The sequence below is a fragment of the Bos javanicus genome, chromosome 4 (assembly GCF_032452875.1).
Source record: "Bos javanicus breed banteng chromosome 4, ARS-OSU_banteng_1.0, whole genome shotgun sequence".
Taxonomy (NCBI): Eukaryota; Metazoa; Chordata; class Mammalia; order Artiodactyla; family Bovidae; genus Bos; species Bos javanicus.
The window spans coordinates 55968639-55984706 of NC_083871.1; the positions used below are offsets into that span (position 1 = coordinate 55968639).

The 16068-nt window shown below is 37.9% G+C and overlaps 1 protein-coding gene across 5 annotated transcripts; it reads left to right on the forward strand.

The window, feature by feature from the left end:
• Positions 1–9: 9 nt before the first annotated feature.
• SMIM30 (small integral membrane protein 30) lies at positions 10–15441 on the forward strand. 5 transcript variants are annotated; one of them, XR_009735905.1, is made up of 4 exons: positions 10–99; positions 457–541; positions 1003–2027; positions 15275–15441. XR_009735905.1 is itself a non-coding variant. In XM_061414076.1 (3 exons), the coding sequence occupies exon 3, from the start codon at positions 1031–1033 to the stop codon at positions 1208–1210; it is 180 nt and encodes a 59-aa protein (XP_061270060.1). In that variant the 5' UTR covers positions 10–99; positions 457–541; positions 1003–1030; the 3' UTR covers positions 1211–1875. The 5 variants fall into 5 exon arrangements, 1 of the variants encoding a protein (XP_061270060.1); XR_009735903.1 differs by lacking the exon at positions 15275–15441 and adding an exon at positions 2616–14745; XR_009735904.1 differs by lacking the exon at positions 15275–15441 and adding an exon at positions 3502–14745.
• Positions 15442–16068: the final 627 nt, after the last annotated feature.

The following is a 16068-nucleotide window of genomic DNA, read 5'->3' on the forward strand; positions in this document are numbered from 1 at the left end:
CCGGAGAACCCTGGGAGTTGTGGGCACCGGGGATTGTGGGAAATGTAGTTTGGAGACATCGCCCTGCTCACCATTTCTGTAATGGCTGCTTCCTTGAAGGTAATGTACGAGCTTGTCTCCGAAGGCTCCTTAGCTTGCCCAGTGTATTTGTCAAACGGGGCAAATTTGCACCTTGCCGGGCCAAAGCAGGGATAGTTTTTAAAGTCTTACTTTCAAGTCCTGGGACGAACTTGGTTTTCGGTTGACTTTTTCTTTTTTTTTTTTTTTAGCTTTTTTTTTATAGGCGAACTAACGAACTTTTAAATCTAGTTCCCATTTGAACAAACTGTTTGTCTTTAGTTTTTACCCATTCTTCTCCCTTCCATACAACCTCCCCGCTCTGCGCTGACTCTAGATGCCTCTTTAATAATAATTAATAATGTGTAATTTTTAAATCCTGCTACGCCCCTCTGATAGTAGGCGCTGTCACGTGGAATCTCTTAGCCTCTGCATCCGGAGCTGCTGGAAGGGAGTCAGATAGAATTCAGTACCGCTTTCTTTGGTAAGTCTTACTATTTCCCCACGACTTCACAGCTATATGTGGTTTGACTTTGCTAGATTTGTCTGCATTTCCTGGATGGGAGAGGTCCTAAGAAAATATAATTTTCACTCTCTAGGACAATTTCCAAGTTACTGTCTTGTGCATCATCATCTATCTTTCTTATGTTCTACTGTTCAATTTCTGTTTTGTTGATACCCATAGTGTTGGCCTTATACAGTGTGGAAAAATCGCTGGAGTCAGGAAATTATCATGAGAAAGGGAGATGAGCCTCAAATGACTATCTTTAATTACCATTTACTTCCCAAAGGTTCTTTCACCATAAAATGAGATGAGTCTGAATATAATTTATAGGCCCTAATTGAAAAGGTTGCATGAACTGTTACTTATCATGTATTCATATTGTCATGTGAAAAGGTTGGAATTTTTAATGATTCCTTTTTTTTCCATGTTTTAATTTATAGAGATCATCCTTCAAGAACCAGCCACATCATGATCTCAGTTTCAACACAGTTGTTCCTAGTCCTCTTTTCATTGCTTTTGGTGCTGCCTGTTGTTGAAGCAGTAGAAGCCGGAGATGCAATTGCTCTCTTGTTAGGTGTGATTCTCAGTATTACAGGCATTTGTGCTTGTTTGGGGGTGTATGCACGAAAAAGAAATGGACAGATATGACTTTGAAGGGCCTCCTGAATCAAACATTCCTCTGAAAACCTTTGTGCTATTGAGTTTCAGAACTGAGCTTTGGTGTCTGAAAGTTCCCAAGAAACAGTTAATGGAGAAGTTTCAATTTATTGGGTATTTTCCTATAAAAAGGAACAAATTGATATACTGTGTTAAAGGTAAAACAACATGTTTTTGTCACAACAGATAATGCACTGGAAAATGCCATCTGTAATTTGCATTTGCTGAAATTTGCATAAGTAATATTTCATAGTTTCAGAATTCTCAGTAGGAAGAAAGAAACTCTTGCCCAGAATCCTAGGAAATTGCCACTGTTCAGTTATAATCACTGCCTCCTGCATCATTGAGGAATTTTTCTCCATATTTTTATTGGATTTTTGTTTTGTTATCTCCAAGTTAGTACTGTACCTAGACATTAAATACAGTTGGTCAGAAATTAAAACTTATCTCTGTGTGGGAAAAAGTTCAGAAAATGTATTCAATGTATCTAACATTGAAATGGAGAGAAGATTTAATGTAAAAAAAATACTTTATATTGACATTGAAATGGAGAAGAGATTTATTGTTTAACAAAAACAAAAAATGTTTATATTAATTAAGTAACATCTCCATGGTGAGAAATACTATGTTAAGTATAAACCTATTATGTAAGTTAATTTGTGGTGTCCATTTCTGTTTATTTCAGACTGTTTTTATCTCTGTGAAGTTTTTATGAACTAAGTGGAGACGAGTAGATGCCTTATCTTAACTGATGACTCCAGCTTTTAGAGATATAATCAGTGAAAAATGAGAAATGGGCAGCATCAAGGTAGGGAAGAGGCCCCTGCTAGAGAATCCACAGATGCAGAAGGCAAATGTTATTATGGCATGTACTGATTTACACACAAGCCACATGAGGCACACTCTTCCTTGCTACTTAAAGTGTCCTCGGCAGCAGCAGTATCACCTTAGGACTTGTTAAAACTGCAGTCTTAGGCCCCCTCCACCCCACCCCCAACCAATTGAATCAGAATCTGCTTTTGTTTCAAGAACCCAGCATAACTTTATACACATTCAAGTTTAAGAAGATTGCTTTAACTTGTTTGAATGCAAGGATCAAACAAGTTGATAAAAACCGTTAGATTCCCAGGTTCCTCTCCTGGTTGCATTGTAGGTTGCGGTATGGAATTCTTTGTTTAACAAGGGACCACAGTGATTCCTTTGACTGTAGATACAGCCAACATAGAATTGTATGAGTAAATCAAACTGCTCTGGGGTCTTAATGAAAGGTGGTCACATTTTTTTCCTAAACTAATGCATTATCCAATCTCTAGCTCTCCAGGTAACATTGGGAGCCTTAATTTTGATCAGAAAACAGGCAATAACAATCTAAAATCCTTTGTATGCATTTCTCCAGGTATGAGCTGACCTGGCTTGCATGAAGGATTTGGTGGGGGATACAAAGAATGAGGGACAGCCACACACTGAAGACAGAAACCACATGGATCTGTTTTTGTCATAGCTGTTTTGTTTTTCCCACCAAAGAAAACAGTCTTTTATCTGATAAATTGGCTGTTATACATTGAGTAATAGAAATTTTTTTTAATTTTTATTGGAGTTCAGTTGATTTACAACAGAACTTGTTTGCATGTCTTTTTTTTTTTTAAGATGGAAAAAGAAATGCAGCTTGTGGGACAGTTTGTCCTATCTCTTACATACCAGCCTACTGGTATACCTATACCAGCCTACTGGTACTGAGGTAAAGAGGCTGTTGCTGTATCCTTGTATGTCTGAACTTTTCCATTGTCATTGGAAGAAATCCTACCTAAAGTACAGGAAAGCCTGTTTTTATCTTTACTAGAGGCTCAAGTGGCATAAGACAGTTCATAAAACAGCTTTAAAGGTAGAGGAAACCTAATGCTTGCTTGTGTGCATGCTCAGTCATATCTGAGTCTGCGACCCCATGGACTATAGCCCGCCAGGCTGGGTTTCCCTGGTGGCTCAGCGGTAAAGAATCCATCTGCTAGTGCAGGAGACTCAGGTTTGATCCCTGGGTCAGAAAGATCCCCTGGAGAAAGAAATGACAACCCACCCTAGTATTCTTGCCTGGGAAATCCCATGAACAGAGGAGCCTCAGGGGCTATAGTCCCTGGGGTGGCAAAGAATCAGACATGACTTAGCATTGGACAGAGACCATCAGTCATGCCCTACTCTGACCCCATGCACTGTTGCCCTCCAGGCTCCTCTGTCCATGGGATTCTCCAGACAAGAATACTGGAGTAGGTTGTCATTTTCTCTTCCAGGAGGATCTTCCCAACCCAGGAATCGAATCCATGTCTCCTGCGTTGGCAAGTGTATTCTTTACCACTGAGCCACCTGGAAAGTCTTAAAATACATTTTAAATCACAGTGCATTGGTTATTTAGTCACCAACAGATAGTATTTTTTTAATGTTCAAAATAAGGTTATAGGCAAACATTCTTTAATGAGCCTGTGTTTCTACAAGTGCCTAAAAGGAATTAGAAACTGCCATTTTTCTATTTTCTCCTTAATAATAGAGAATTGTGAGGCGACTTTCAGTAATTCTGATGTATATGATGAGAAATACCTTCTCTAGTTCTTTCTATCTAGGTTGGAGTATATGATTTTTCTTGAAAAGAGCAGAAACTCTTATAGTCTCTAAAGGTTTTGTGAGCCACCAGCTGTCTTAAGAATCTGATGAAAGCCATGGTCGTTTCCCTAGAAAAATGCATATACATGCTGGCATCTTTTGATTAATTTCAGGGAGTTCACAGAGCTGAAGCTCATCTAGAAATCCCAAATTACAAAATTTGCTGTTTCCTTTTTTTTTTTTTTCTAGTTTCCTTATAATTCTGAGATTCTTTCACTTGCTCTGAGGGTAATACCTGCTGTGGAGCAATTACAGGAAGAATGGGATTAGCAGATGTCCCCTGGGTGCCCAGCATAATTTGTAGACATCTAGTAAATGCTCTGTACATATTAGCTTGGTTGAGTCAAGTTAAAAAGACTAATAGCTAAAATCAGCAAGAAATGCTGGTTGCCGACCCATTCATCCAATGCCAAAAATCAGTGCCTCTCCTGTATCATTTCTCTCTGGTGCTTTCAAATTGTTTTTTTCTCCTTTCGTAGTTTTTAAAAGGTGATGTATATGTCTTGGCATAAATATCTTTGGGTTTATCCTGTTTGAGATTCACTCAACTTGAACCTACAGATTTGTGTCTTTTACCCAAATTTGGGTGATTTTTAGCCATTATTTTTTCAAATGCTCTGTCAACCATATCTACTTCTTTCCTTCTGGGATTCTGCCTTATAACTGCCAGACAGAGGTAAAAGTCCTAGGGGAACCTCTTTACTGTTCCTTGCTTGCCATCCACTGACCCTGCAGATAGGGTACCTTGTGCTTACTAGGAGGGAGAAGAAGTTCAGGCTCCCTGCATAGTCTCCAGTGGCCCATGGCCATGTCTAAGCACGTGACATTTCTGGGTCACCAGCTTTTCCAGTCCTACTCAGAGATCTATGAGACAAAAAGAAAATCTAGAGAATTCATACCATATTTTCTGTTCCTGAGGTCGCTAGTTAGTCTGCCTTCTTCCAAATTTTATATACATTTTATAAATAATATCTGAGATTTTTAGCTATATTTAGCAGTAGAAATGGAGAAGGCAATGGCACCCCACTCCAGTACTCTTGCCTGGAAACTCCTATGGATGGAGGAGCCTGGTAGGCTGCAGTCCATGGGGTCACTAAGAGTTGGACACGACTGAGTGACTTCCCTTTCACTTTTCACTTTCATGCATTGGAGAAGGAAATGGCAACCCACTCCAGTGTTCTTGCCTGGAGAATCCCAGGGACGGGGAGCCTGGTGGGCTGCCGTCTATGGGGTCGCATAGAGTCGGACACGAATGAAGCGACTTAGCAGCAGCAGCAGCAGTAGAAATAGGAAAAAAGAGGCCTAGTGCATCTTCCTGGAAGTCCAAGTCTCCTCGGTGCATATTTAAAGAGTGAGGGATAAAAGCACCAGGTAAACCATCGATTCAAGGAATTTTTACTCAGAGACCTTGGTCCTGTGATCGCTCACATTTACCCTCCCCTTTTCACCCATCAAATAATATATTATTACTTTTACCCGATAAGCTCAGTCAAGAATGCAGGAGTACAGATGAAGTTTACAAAATGATCTGTATCCATGCTTTGTCTCAGCATTGCCAGTGCAAATGGCAACTTTTTAAAAAAACTGGACCAAATATACCAACTGTGAAGGAACCAACTAGGCCTAGGAAATCTCGGTAGCTACATGTCACATGCACCTTCACCCTCTTAGTCTTTCTAAGCTCTGCAGAAGTTTGTCAAATGCCATGTCCAACTTTGAGTGTAAGAAAAGTGTAGCTATATTAGCCTGTGGCACATAATGAAGGGAGAATTCTCTGAATAGGAGCAAATCTCCAAACCAATCTCTCCCCAGAAACACATATCAGCCTCTTTGGTGGTATCACAATAGGGATTAAGAGCCCAAGCTCTGGAATCCAGTCGATCTCAATAGATAGCCAGATTCCATCACTTAAAATGTGATCTTGGACAAGTCAATTTCTTTTAAATTTCTGCCTCCCTATCTGGTTAAATGAGGAAAAATATTACTTCCCTCATAGATAGGTGAGGAATACATGAAATAAGGACTATTAAAGACCTGGCATGCTGGATGTTGTTATAATTGATATTTGGGGACAGTTTCTAGACACAAGGTGAGGGTGGGAAACTACTAGCCTCAATTTTGTGCTTATATATAAAGAGGGTATCTTTAGGAAGTTATAGAAACAACCCTTATTAAACAGTTCATTTATATTTTAATTTTGACATTTTCTTTGAGTCCGTTTTCTTTATTATAGTTTCTCTCATCATTATAAGCTTACAAATTGCTAAAACTCAAAGATATCTATAAAGAAAAGAAAATTTGGCTTCTCTAAAGTTTCCTCGGGCCATCTTATCTGTACCTGAGTCTCTTGAGAAAAAGAAAAAGGAAAAAAAGAAAATTGAATCCACTTTAGTAATTCCTAACATGCTCAACCATGGGTCTTTTCTAAGTGATATAATGAAAGCTTAGCAACTGCCCAGATCATTTAAGGAGATGCAAGAAATTTGCCTCTGTCTTTCAGGAAAATAGAAAATCTAGTCCATATTCCATCAAGAAAAATATTCTTAACATATCTCATTGGAAGTCATAAATATATAAGCACCATAAAATGTGTTTAATGTTTGTTTCCTACATGGGGAGTGTGGAGGAAGCTCTTATTTTAACTTATGAACCCCAAAGAGAATTTTTATTCCTAGGTGAGAATACGCCCAAATCAATAAATATGTGTACAGAATAGCACATTTAAGATTTTATTTTTCCTAATTTTTAGTAACATCATTTTTCTGAATTGCTTCTGTGATTAACTAGTATACATTTAACATCTAAAAACAAAAGGCAGACCAGAAAAATATGACTGCTATAAAATGCTAAAATGTGATTTGTAGTATGAAAGCCACAATACCCCTTTCACAAATATTTGCACTGAATCTACTGTATATGGGTGAGTAAAATTTTGGAAATATTGGCACCTGATAATGTGAAATAAAATTATGAAATTTTATATACAAGAGAATTTATTTTTAAAGGGCTAATCATGAAGTACTTTGCTAAACATGGGAATTATAAATACCATATTTCTCAATGTTAATCAAGATAATTATGCTCTGGATAAATGTATGTAGATCACTTAACAAAATAATTTAGAAGCAAACATGATGGCCAAGACCAGAAACTATAACATTCCATTTCAGATGATTTGTCAGAACAGCTCTTTCATTTTGCCACAGAAATTACCAGGGCATTGTGATAACCTACATAAAACAATTTTATGGGTCCTATGATGACATGTGCCCACTTTCACTTGTTTAGTCAACATTTTTTTAAGACATCATCAGTACAATGTAGAAAGAAATTAATCAACTACCAGGCAATTGACCTTGAGCCAATAACTTAATCACAATTTTTTCATCTATAAAATTAGCCATCAGTAATCTCTAAAAGGCTTCCTAATGATAGAAATGTGTTGTTCCATATAAAGAGTTTTCCTAATTTCAAAAACAACAAGGTCTAATGAGTTAAAAATACTGTAATTACCCATTTTCATATGGCAGCATGAGGAGGAGTTCCTATTCAAATTCCTCAGTGAAAACTAGTCTAGTCATTTGGTACATTTTTGGATTTCAATTTAGTGAAGCGGGGGCAGTTCATTTTCTGAACTGAACGAGTATGATTAGGGATTGTCTCAAGAAGGAAGAATAAAAACAAACGGTAGCCCTGCCACTCCCACTCACAGCAAACAGCACACACACTAACTGAAGTCAACTAGGCAGGATCCAGGAACAAGCAACCTTGAAATTTCATGTTCTCAGTCCCTATGGCACTGCTGGGGAGACTCAGCTATTAGACACATCTTCCCAGTGGCCAAGACACATCCAAGAGGGTGTGTGGCCCCTTCCTCTCCCTCACACCCCACATCCAGTCCATCTCTTAAGTCTTACGGAGCCCACCTCCAAACTCTGCCTAGAATCACCCACTTCTCTCCATCCTCAAGGCTCCTACCCAAGTTCAGACCACCATCATGATATGGATGAGATCCACAGCAACCTCTTGTCTTCTGACCTCCCATTTTAACCCTCTGCAATCTTTTCTAAACACAACAACCATGGTAAACTTCTTAAAACACAGATCTGATCCTGTTACATACCAACTCAAAGCTCATTAGCAGATTTCTTAGTTTTATGAAATCCTTAATGAATCTTGGCTTCCCTTGTAGCTCAGTCAGTAAAGAATCTGCCTGCAGTGCAGGAGTCCCGGGTTCGATCCCTGGGTTGGGAAGATCCCCTGGAGAAGGAAATGGCAACCCACTCCAGTATCCTTGCTTGGAAAATCTCATGGACACAGGAGCCTGATGGGCTGCAGTCCATGGGGTCACAAAGAGTCGGGCACGACTGAGCGACCAGCACTTAACACTTACTTAAACCTCAGCACTATTAATGTACCCTATTTTCTCCCCTATTTTCCCAGTCTCCTCTAGGACCATGACCCTCAGTCTATTTTACATTCTAGCTTTCAGCCACATTAAAGCTTTTCCCTTCCCAGAAAGCACCATGTATGTTCCTCTCCTCTCTCTCTTTCTACCCACCTTTACCACTATTCTCTTTGTCTGCATATTCCTTACTCTGCCTGGCCTAGTTTTCCCGGTTCATCTGCTTTATTCCTAATGTCTTAGACTTAAGCAGCACTTCTTTAGGATGTCTTCCCTAATCCATCCTCTCCAAACTATGCAGCCCACTGTATGCTCACACAGCATTCTTTACATATCCATCAGGCACTCTGTATTTGAATCTCTACTTATCTCAACCAAACTCAACCCCATCAGGACAGGGACTATATCATTAATTTACTGTTGTATTCCTATTTTCAAGTACAATGCCTGTCAAATATTAATTGCTCACTTAATCAATGTATTTATGATACTGAGCTAATATATTAAAGGGATGCCCCAGCCAAGAATACACAGTGGACCATGGCATCCTCTCACTTGCGTGTGCCCTTACTGTCCTCAGTACAGTGCTACCAGCCTTTCAGATTTTGCCCAGGACGGCTCTGGGAGTCATTGCAAGGTCTTAACATTTTCTTGAACATCTAAATTATAATTACAGAACATTATTTTAATAAGTTTTAATATGTAGTGTAGTTAGTTGACCTGAATGACTGGAAACGTTATAAAATCTTGCATGTGTGTACATGTTTAATGACATGTCTAATTTAGTTTAGAAAGAATCCACTATTTTGAAACACAAGGTGATCTCCTCTGTTTCCTTCTCAATTTCTTTATTCATACTGCTGGAATTACCATAGTCAAATGCCTTGCCATGCCTCCATGCTTACATTTCATTTGCTTTATAAGTGTCCTCTTCTCCATGAAGTCTTTCCCAAAAGGAGTTAATATCTGTCTTCCAGAGTCCATAGTTCAGTGCTCATACCTGTACTACTGCACTTCTTGTAGTCTTGTTTTATGATTATTTAGATACTTATTGTCCCTTTTGTACCTACCACCAGCCCCACCAACCCCTCCCATTCACATCCATCCCTGCCCTTGTCACCTTTATCTTAAATTTCTTGAAATCAAGATTGTGTCTTTTATCATTGTAAATACTAACATATCTTGTCTATGCTATTAGAAGTTTCAGTAAGTACTTATTATTTGTGCATTGAATTTATTTCCTAAGTAATCCTGAAGAAGAAATTAAATGGTAGCACTGAATAAACAAGCCTATATGCTAATAAAGGTATGATATTGAAACTAATGTTACTGCTTTTTAATAATATTGCAGGTTGGGAGTTTTTACACACAAATGTGTGAACTCTATCTGAAAGCAGTTCATGTTTACTCTAAATGTCATCCATTGAAAAACATCCACTGTGAAGTAATCACAAGACAGTTGTAAACACATTAGTTCTTAGGTTAGGCTACCATAGGTGATATCAAAGCCTACATTTCATTTTCATTTGGATGAGAAGCCTTTATCGACAAAAATTTAAAAAGAGAAAAAATACCTGAAGCCCAAAATCTTTCTATGTTTCCAAAGATAACTCTCAAATAAAGTCCCAAATAGGGTTCTACTTTTCACCCTTAGTCATGGCAAGTGGATCAGGTAACTCCTCTATTTTTCACCTTGCTGTTGTGTTGGAACTTTGACTTGAGCCCTGTGACTTTCCACTTCTAAAGAGTAAATCAATTCAGTGCTCAGGTATCACTAAAGGTACAAAGAAGCAATGAAAGTCATTTTAAAAAATATCAACAATATCATTGGCAGCTGAGCACTGTGAATAAGGTCGTGAGTGCTCAGTTGCTCAGTTGTGTCTGACTTTTTGCAACCCCATGGGCTATAGCCTGCCAGGCTCCTCTGTCCATAGGATTATCCAGGCAAGACTACTACAGTAGGTTGCCATTCCAGAAATAGAAACAACAACTACTTGGGGAGCTAACTTTTTAATTGTCTGAGAGCTCTGTACTCTCATATTTTATAGATGAAGACACTAATGCTTGGAGAGAGAAGTTACTTGGAGAAGTAAAGTTCCACAGTTTGATATAATGAATGACAAGTGACTTCAAAGTAACAAATAATTTTTTCCTATAACTTCTAAGCCAAATTAACTGGTTGTTACACTTTGTCATGTTTTACTTTTTTAACTAAAAAAAATTACAAAACAGCATGAAATAATGATATGGTATAGTAACAAAATGATCCATACCAGCTGTCCTTGGTAAAACCATTCTCACTTTTCCATGCCACTTTTCACAAGTTTAACAAAACTGTGATAGAGCATACCTACCATTTTGTTTTCCAGCATTTGTTTAACATTTAAGTGCTTAATGGATATTTTAACAACCAAATAATATTCCATCCCATACATTTGCTATCATTTATTCAAAAACAAATGTTTAAATAATGCTGGGCATGTCAGTGCTATCCAACATCTTGCCATTTTTTGATAACACTATACTGCAATAAGAAAAAAGGCAGTTCTTATCAGTTGCCAAATAGATATTCATATCCTTTGAACCAGCCTGGAATTAACCTCCCTGGTGGCTCAGTTGGTAAAGAATCCACCTGCAATGTGGGAGACCTGGGTTTGATTCCTGGGTTGGGAAGATCCCCTGGAGAAGGGAATGGCTACCCACTCCAGTATTCTAGCCTGGAGAATTCCATGGACAGAGGTGCTTGGACAAAGGAGCTGGCAGGCTATAGTCCATGCAGTCACAAAGAGTCAGACACGACTGAGTGACTTTCACACACACACATAGTTGATTTACAATAGTATATTAGTTTCAGGTATATAATACAGTGATTCAGCATTTTTATATATTATACTCCATTTAAAGTTATATTAGCTGTATATCCTTGTAGCTTATTTATTTCATATATAGTAGTTTGTACCTCTTAAAATCCCCTACCACTATCTTGTCCCTCTGCCCTTCCCTCTCTCCACTGGTAACCATTAGTTTGCGCTTTGTATCTGTCTTTTTCTGTTTTCTTATATTCATTCGTTTTAGTTTTTAGATTTTATGTTTAAGTGATAACATACAATATCTGTTTTTCTCTGACTTATTTCACTAAGCAAAATACCCTTCAGATCTATCCATGTTTTTGCAAATGGCAAATTTTCTTTTTTTTTTTTTTTTTTTTTTGTCTTTTCAAATTTTTTTAATCCAAATGAGAAAACCAAGCACAAGAGTTTATCAACAAGGACCAAAACTGGATTAATTTCTAATAAATATACAATTAACATAAGGGACAATTTTGGTCCCCAAGCAGCTAGCTGAACTGTCCAAGAACTATGACACTAAAATGAAAGTAACTTCTTGCAGAGATGACCTGTGACGGGTTGCGGATGGTGAGAGAGCGGAATTTACAAACTTAATCATTTAATTAAAGCACACATCAACTCTTTCAGTATTAATTGCTCCAGTTTTATAATCCAGAAACAGAATCAGGTAAGTGCTCACGCAAATATGTGATGGAGTCAGGATTCCAAACCAGGCTTGATTCCACAGCAATTCTCTTTTCCCTATACCAATATTTCCCAAAGGGTGACCACGCAGCTAATTCACCAACTGAAACTTTTAAAGTTATATTTTAATATTAGATTTTTACTTTATGACTATAGAAACTGTATTAACACACATCTGGCTTTTATGAAAGACAAAAAAAATAATCAAATTTGGTGAAAAATACTAAATAAATAACACTGTAGTTGTTACATAGATTCGGCAAAAATTGTAAAAGGGATTAATGAATAAGTTGACATGACACTATACTAAGACACTTTCCCAGGTAGGAAAAGTACTTGCTTTTATTTCCCTCTCCCAAAATTTAACTGTTTTTAAACAAGAAATGAATTCATGAACGTCATTACAATTAACGGTTGATCAGCATATCTGAAAAATACTAACTCTAACACTGTTACCACTGCAAATAATGCCTTTTGGAATTTTTAACATTATTTTTTTATGACTGAGCAGTATTCCATTGTGTTGTTCAGTGACTAAGTTGTGTGCAGTTCTTTGCTACTCCATAGACTGCAACACACCAGGCTTCCCTGTCCTTTACTATCTCCTGGAGTTTGCTCAAATTCATGTCCATTGAGTTGGTGATGCTATCTAACCATCTCATCCTCTGCTGCCTCCTTCTCCTCCTGCCCTCAATCTTTCCCAGCATCAGGGTCTTTTCCAATGAGTCGGCGACTCACATCAGGCAGCCAAAGTGTTGGAGCTTCAACTTTAGCATCCATCCTTCCAATGAACATTCAGGGTTGATTTCCTTTAGTACTGACTGGTTTGATCTCCTTGCTGTACAAAGGATTCTCAAGAGTCTTCTTCAGCATCACAGTTCCAAAGTATCAATTCTTCAGTGTTCAGCCTTCTTTATGGTCCAACTCTCACATCTGTACATGACTCCTGGAAAAACTATATGTGTATGTATGAGTAAATATATACACTGTATCTTCTCTATCCATTCATCTGTTGATGGACATTTCAGTTGCTTCTGTATCTTGGCAATTATAAATGATGCAGCTATTAACATTGGGGTACAGGTATCTTCAAATTAATGTCTTCATTTTCTTCAGATATATACCCAGGAGTGGAATTGCTGGACCATATGGGAATTCTATTTTTAATTGTTTGAGGAATGTCCATACTGTTGTCCATAGTGGGTACACCAGTTTACATTCCCACCAACAGTGTACAAAGGTTCCCTTTCCTGCACATCAGCACCACCATTTGTTATTTGTGGTCTTTTTGATGATAATCATGCTAAGAGGTGTGAAGTAGAAGTTGATTTTTAAATATTAATTTTTAGATAATTCAATAGAAATGTGTACACAAATATATTTATAATAAATCTGTTATCTTGAGTCTCTAAAGAAGCCATATTTTCAAAAATGGAGGATTGGAGAATTCCCTGTGGTCCAGTGGTTAGAACTCTGTGCTTCCAATGCAGGGGGCACAGATTCAATCCCTGGTTGGGGAACAAAGATCCTGCATGGTGCACAGTGTGGCCAAAAACAAAGGAGGATGGTTGAAATTACTGTATATAGTTACTGTATAGTTCCAGAAGTGCTCAAGGTCTAGTTTTATAAAAGATTGTTTGAGACTTCCCTGGTGGCTCAGATGGTAAAGCATCTGTCTACAATGCGGGAAACCTGGGTTCAATCCCTGGGTTGGGAAGATTCCCTGGAGAAGGAAACAGCAACCCACTCTAGTACTCTTGCCTAGAAAGTCCCATGGACGGAGGAGCTTGATGCAGGCTACTGTCCATGGGGTCGCAAAGAGTCAGGCACGACCGAGCGACTTCACTTCACTTCACTTCACTTGAGATCTAAATGTAGAAGGAAAGGTTTCTACCCAGGAAGAGAAGATAGCAAATCTCTTATTAGAGAAGAGGCCCAGAGTCATTGTGTACTTTTATAATAAGCAATCTATAATTGGGAGCACATGAAGTGAAAAGAAAAATAATTATATGTTCTTGAATATTCATTTTCAAGATGATTTTTTTGTTTTCATAATTGAAATTAAGCATTATTTGTCCAGTGATCCCTACATTTATTAATTGTTAGTGGTCAATAGTAATGATAGCTAACAAGAAAGCATATTAATTTGATCACTATCTGTGTGTGCTCAGTCGTGTCCAACTCTTTGTGACCACATAGACTGTAGCCTGCCAGTCTTCTCTGTCCATGGAATTTTCCAGGCAAGAATACTGGAATGGGTTGCCATTTTCTTCTCCAGAGGATCTTCCCAGCCCAGGGATCAAATCCTCATCTCACGTATTGGTAGGCAGATTCTTTACCACTGTGCCACTTAGGAAGCCCAATTTGATCATTATTAAAATAATAAACAGCAAACCATACAGTGAAGTGTTTCTTTCCTCAGTGTCATTGCTATGTGATAGAAATTTATGGCTAAGAAAGGCCATGTGATATAATGAAAAGAGCACTAAGTGAGGAGTCAAGGAGATAAGGATCCCAGTTCTGGCTGTAATGCAAACAGACTAGAGGTCACTGGGCAGGTCACTTACAAGTTAAGGTGGGTCTCATTTTGTTAATGTGTAAAAGGAAAATATAATCATCCTGAAACCATCTCACCTGTCCTTGGTCCATGGAAAAATTGTCTTCCATGAAACCAGTCCCTGGTGCCAAAAAGGTTGGGGGAACCACTGGCTTAAATGACAAAATAAAGGATTTCATAGTAAATAAGAAATATGATCTATTGTATTTGGTAGCCTGGAAAAAATTCAAGTAGAATCAAAATAAAATTCAAATTAGTAGCATTACCATAAAAATATAGAATCAAAATAAGGAAGGAGCACTTCATGATTTTATATTATGTTCGCAGTTGCTAATCTGTATATGTGTTTTATCTTTCTAAATAAATTGGCATAAAATAGTTTCTATAGTGGTTTTTTATGTGAATGAAAGCACTCTAAGTTCCCCTCCTATCCTTGGGCCTGATAAAGGTTGCCTACATCTCATTGTACTCAAATGACAGAATTCAAAAATAAAAGAAGGCAGGAAGGAAAAAAAAGAGAAAAGAAGAAAGGCAGCTATTCTATTTAAGAGAATGCATTGTCTTTTTAAAAATCTTTTACTATAATGAGTAATTGTATGGATAAAATAAATTTTCACTTATGTTTTTATTTGCTATGAAAGCGAAAAAAAAAAAAAAGATACTTGATCCAATTACAAGGCTGTTACAGTGGCTTTAGGGAGAGGCTGGTGGTTTTGTCAAGGGAGCCTCAAGGAGGAACTGATAACCGTTAGACTGTTTTCCTCATACGTCTCTGCTACTCATTTTCTATCTTCTTAATTTTTTTCTTGCTCTTCTGATGCCTTAATGTTCATTTATTCTTGAAGTCTCAGACTTTGGCCTTCTTGTCTGTCTTTCTTAGAAAATTCCTTTCTCCATTTTACTCCCCTCAGAGGATGGCCCCGGGGCTTGCATTTTGGGCAGGCAACTCCAGATGGCTGACCCTGACTCCACACTCCAGTTCAAGACAGAGTAGCATTTATAAATGATGTTATGTGAATGGCTGGCTGTTACTTCATGCTCCTTTGCTAAAATTAAACTTATCTGCCTGTCAAAACTGGATGCTTTGTCTGATCTCTGTCTCTCCCTATGTGTGTCTGTGTATGTGTCTGTACCCATCAATCTACTACCAGCCAAGTTTAAACTTGTTCTACTCTCATATCCAGGCAATAATTCTGACCTATCTTGGTTCTTTCTCATTACAATTCTTTCTGTTGACTGCTCTATCACTCTAGAACTCACACCTGGACCATTTTTCACAAAATCAAATATGAGGGGGTTGTATGGACTAAAGCAGTGTTTTTCACTGTGCTAATTAGACATCTAGGCCCACAGAGCTGACTCGGCAGCTGCCCAATCAAACAGTAAAAGACCAACAGAATATGAGTCCAGCCCCAATCCCACTTTACTCTGAGCTCCACCATTATCTGTTTTATGTGCAAATTCCAAGTATGATCTTATCTGAAAAAACCTGTGCTATTACCTTAAGGAAGAAAAGTTCCAAAACCACTGTTTTGTGACTTTTTAAGGCCCTTCTTACCTCTAAAATTCAAGTCCTGTGAAATACAGTAATACAATTATTAAGACAGAATTTTTAAAATTCCTAGTTAAACTTCTACTTATTAATGTACATCTTTAGATCAATTCTGGCTCTTGTAATTTAAAAGGTTTGAATAAATTTAAGGTA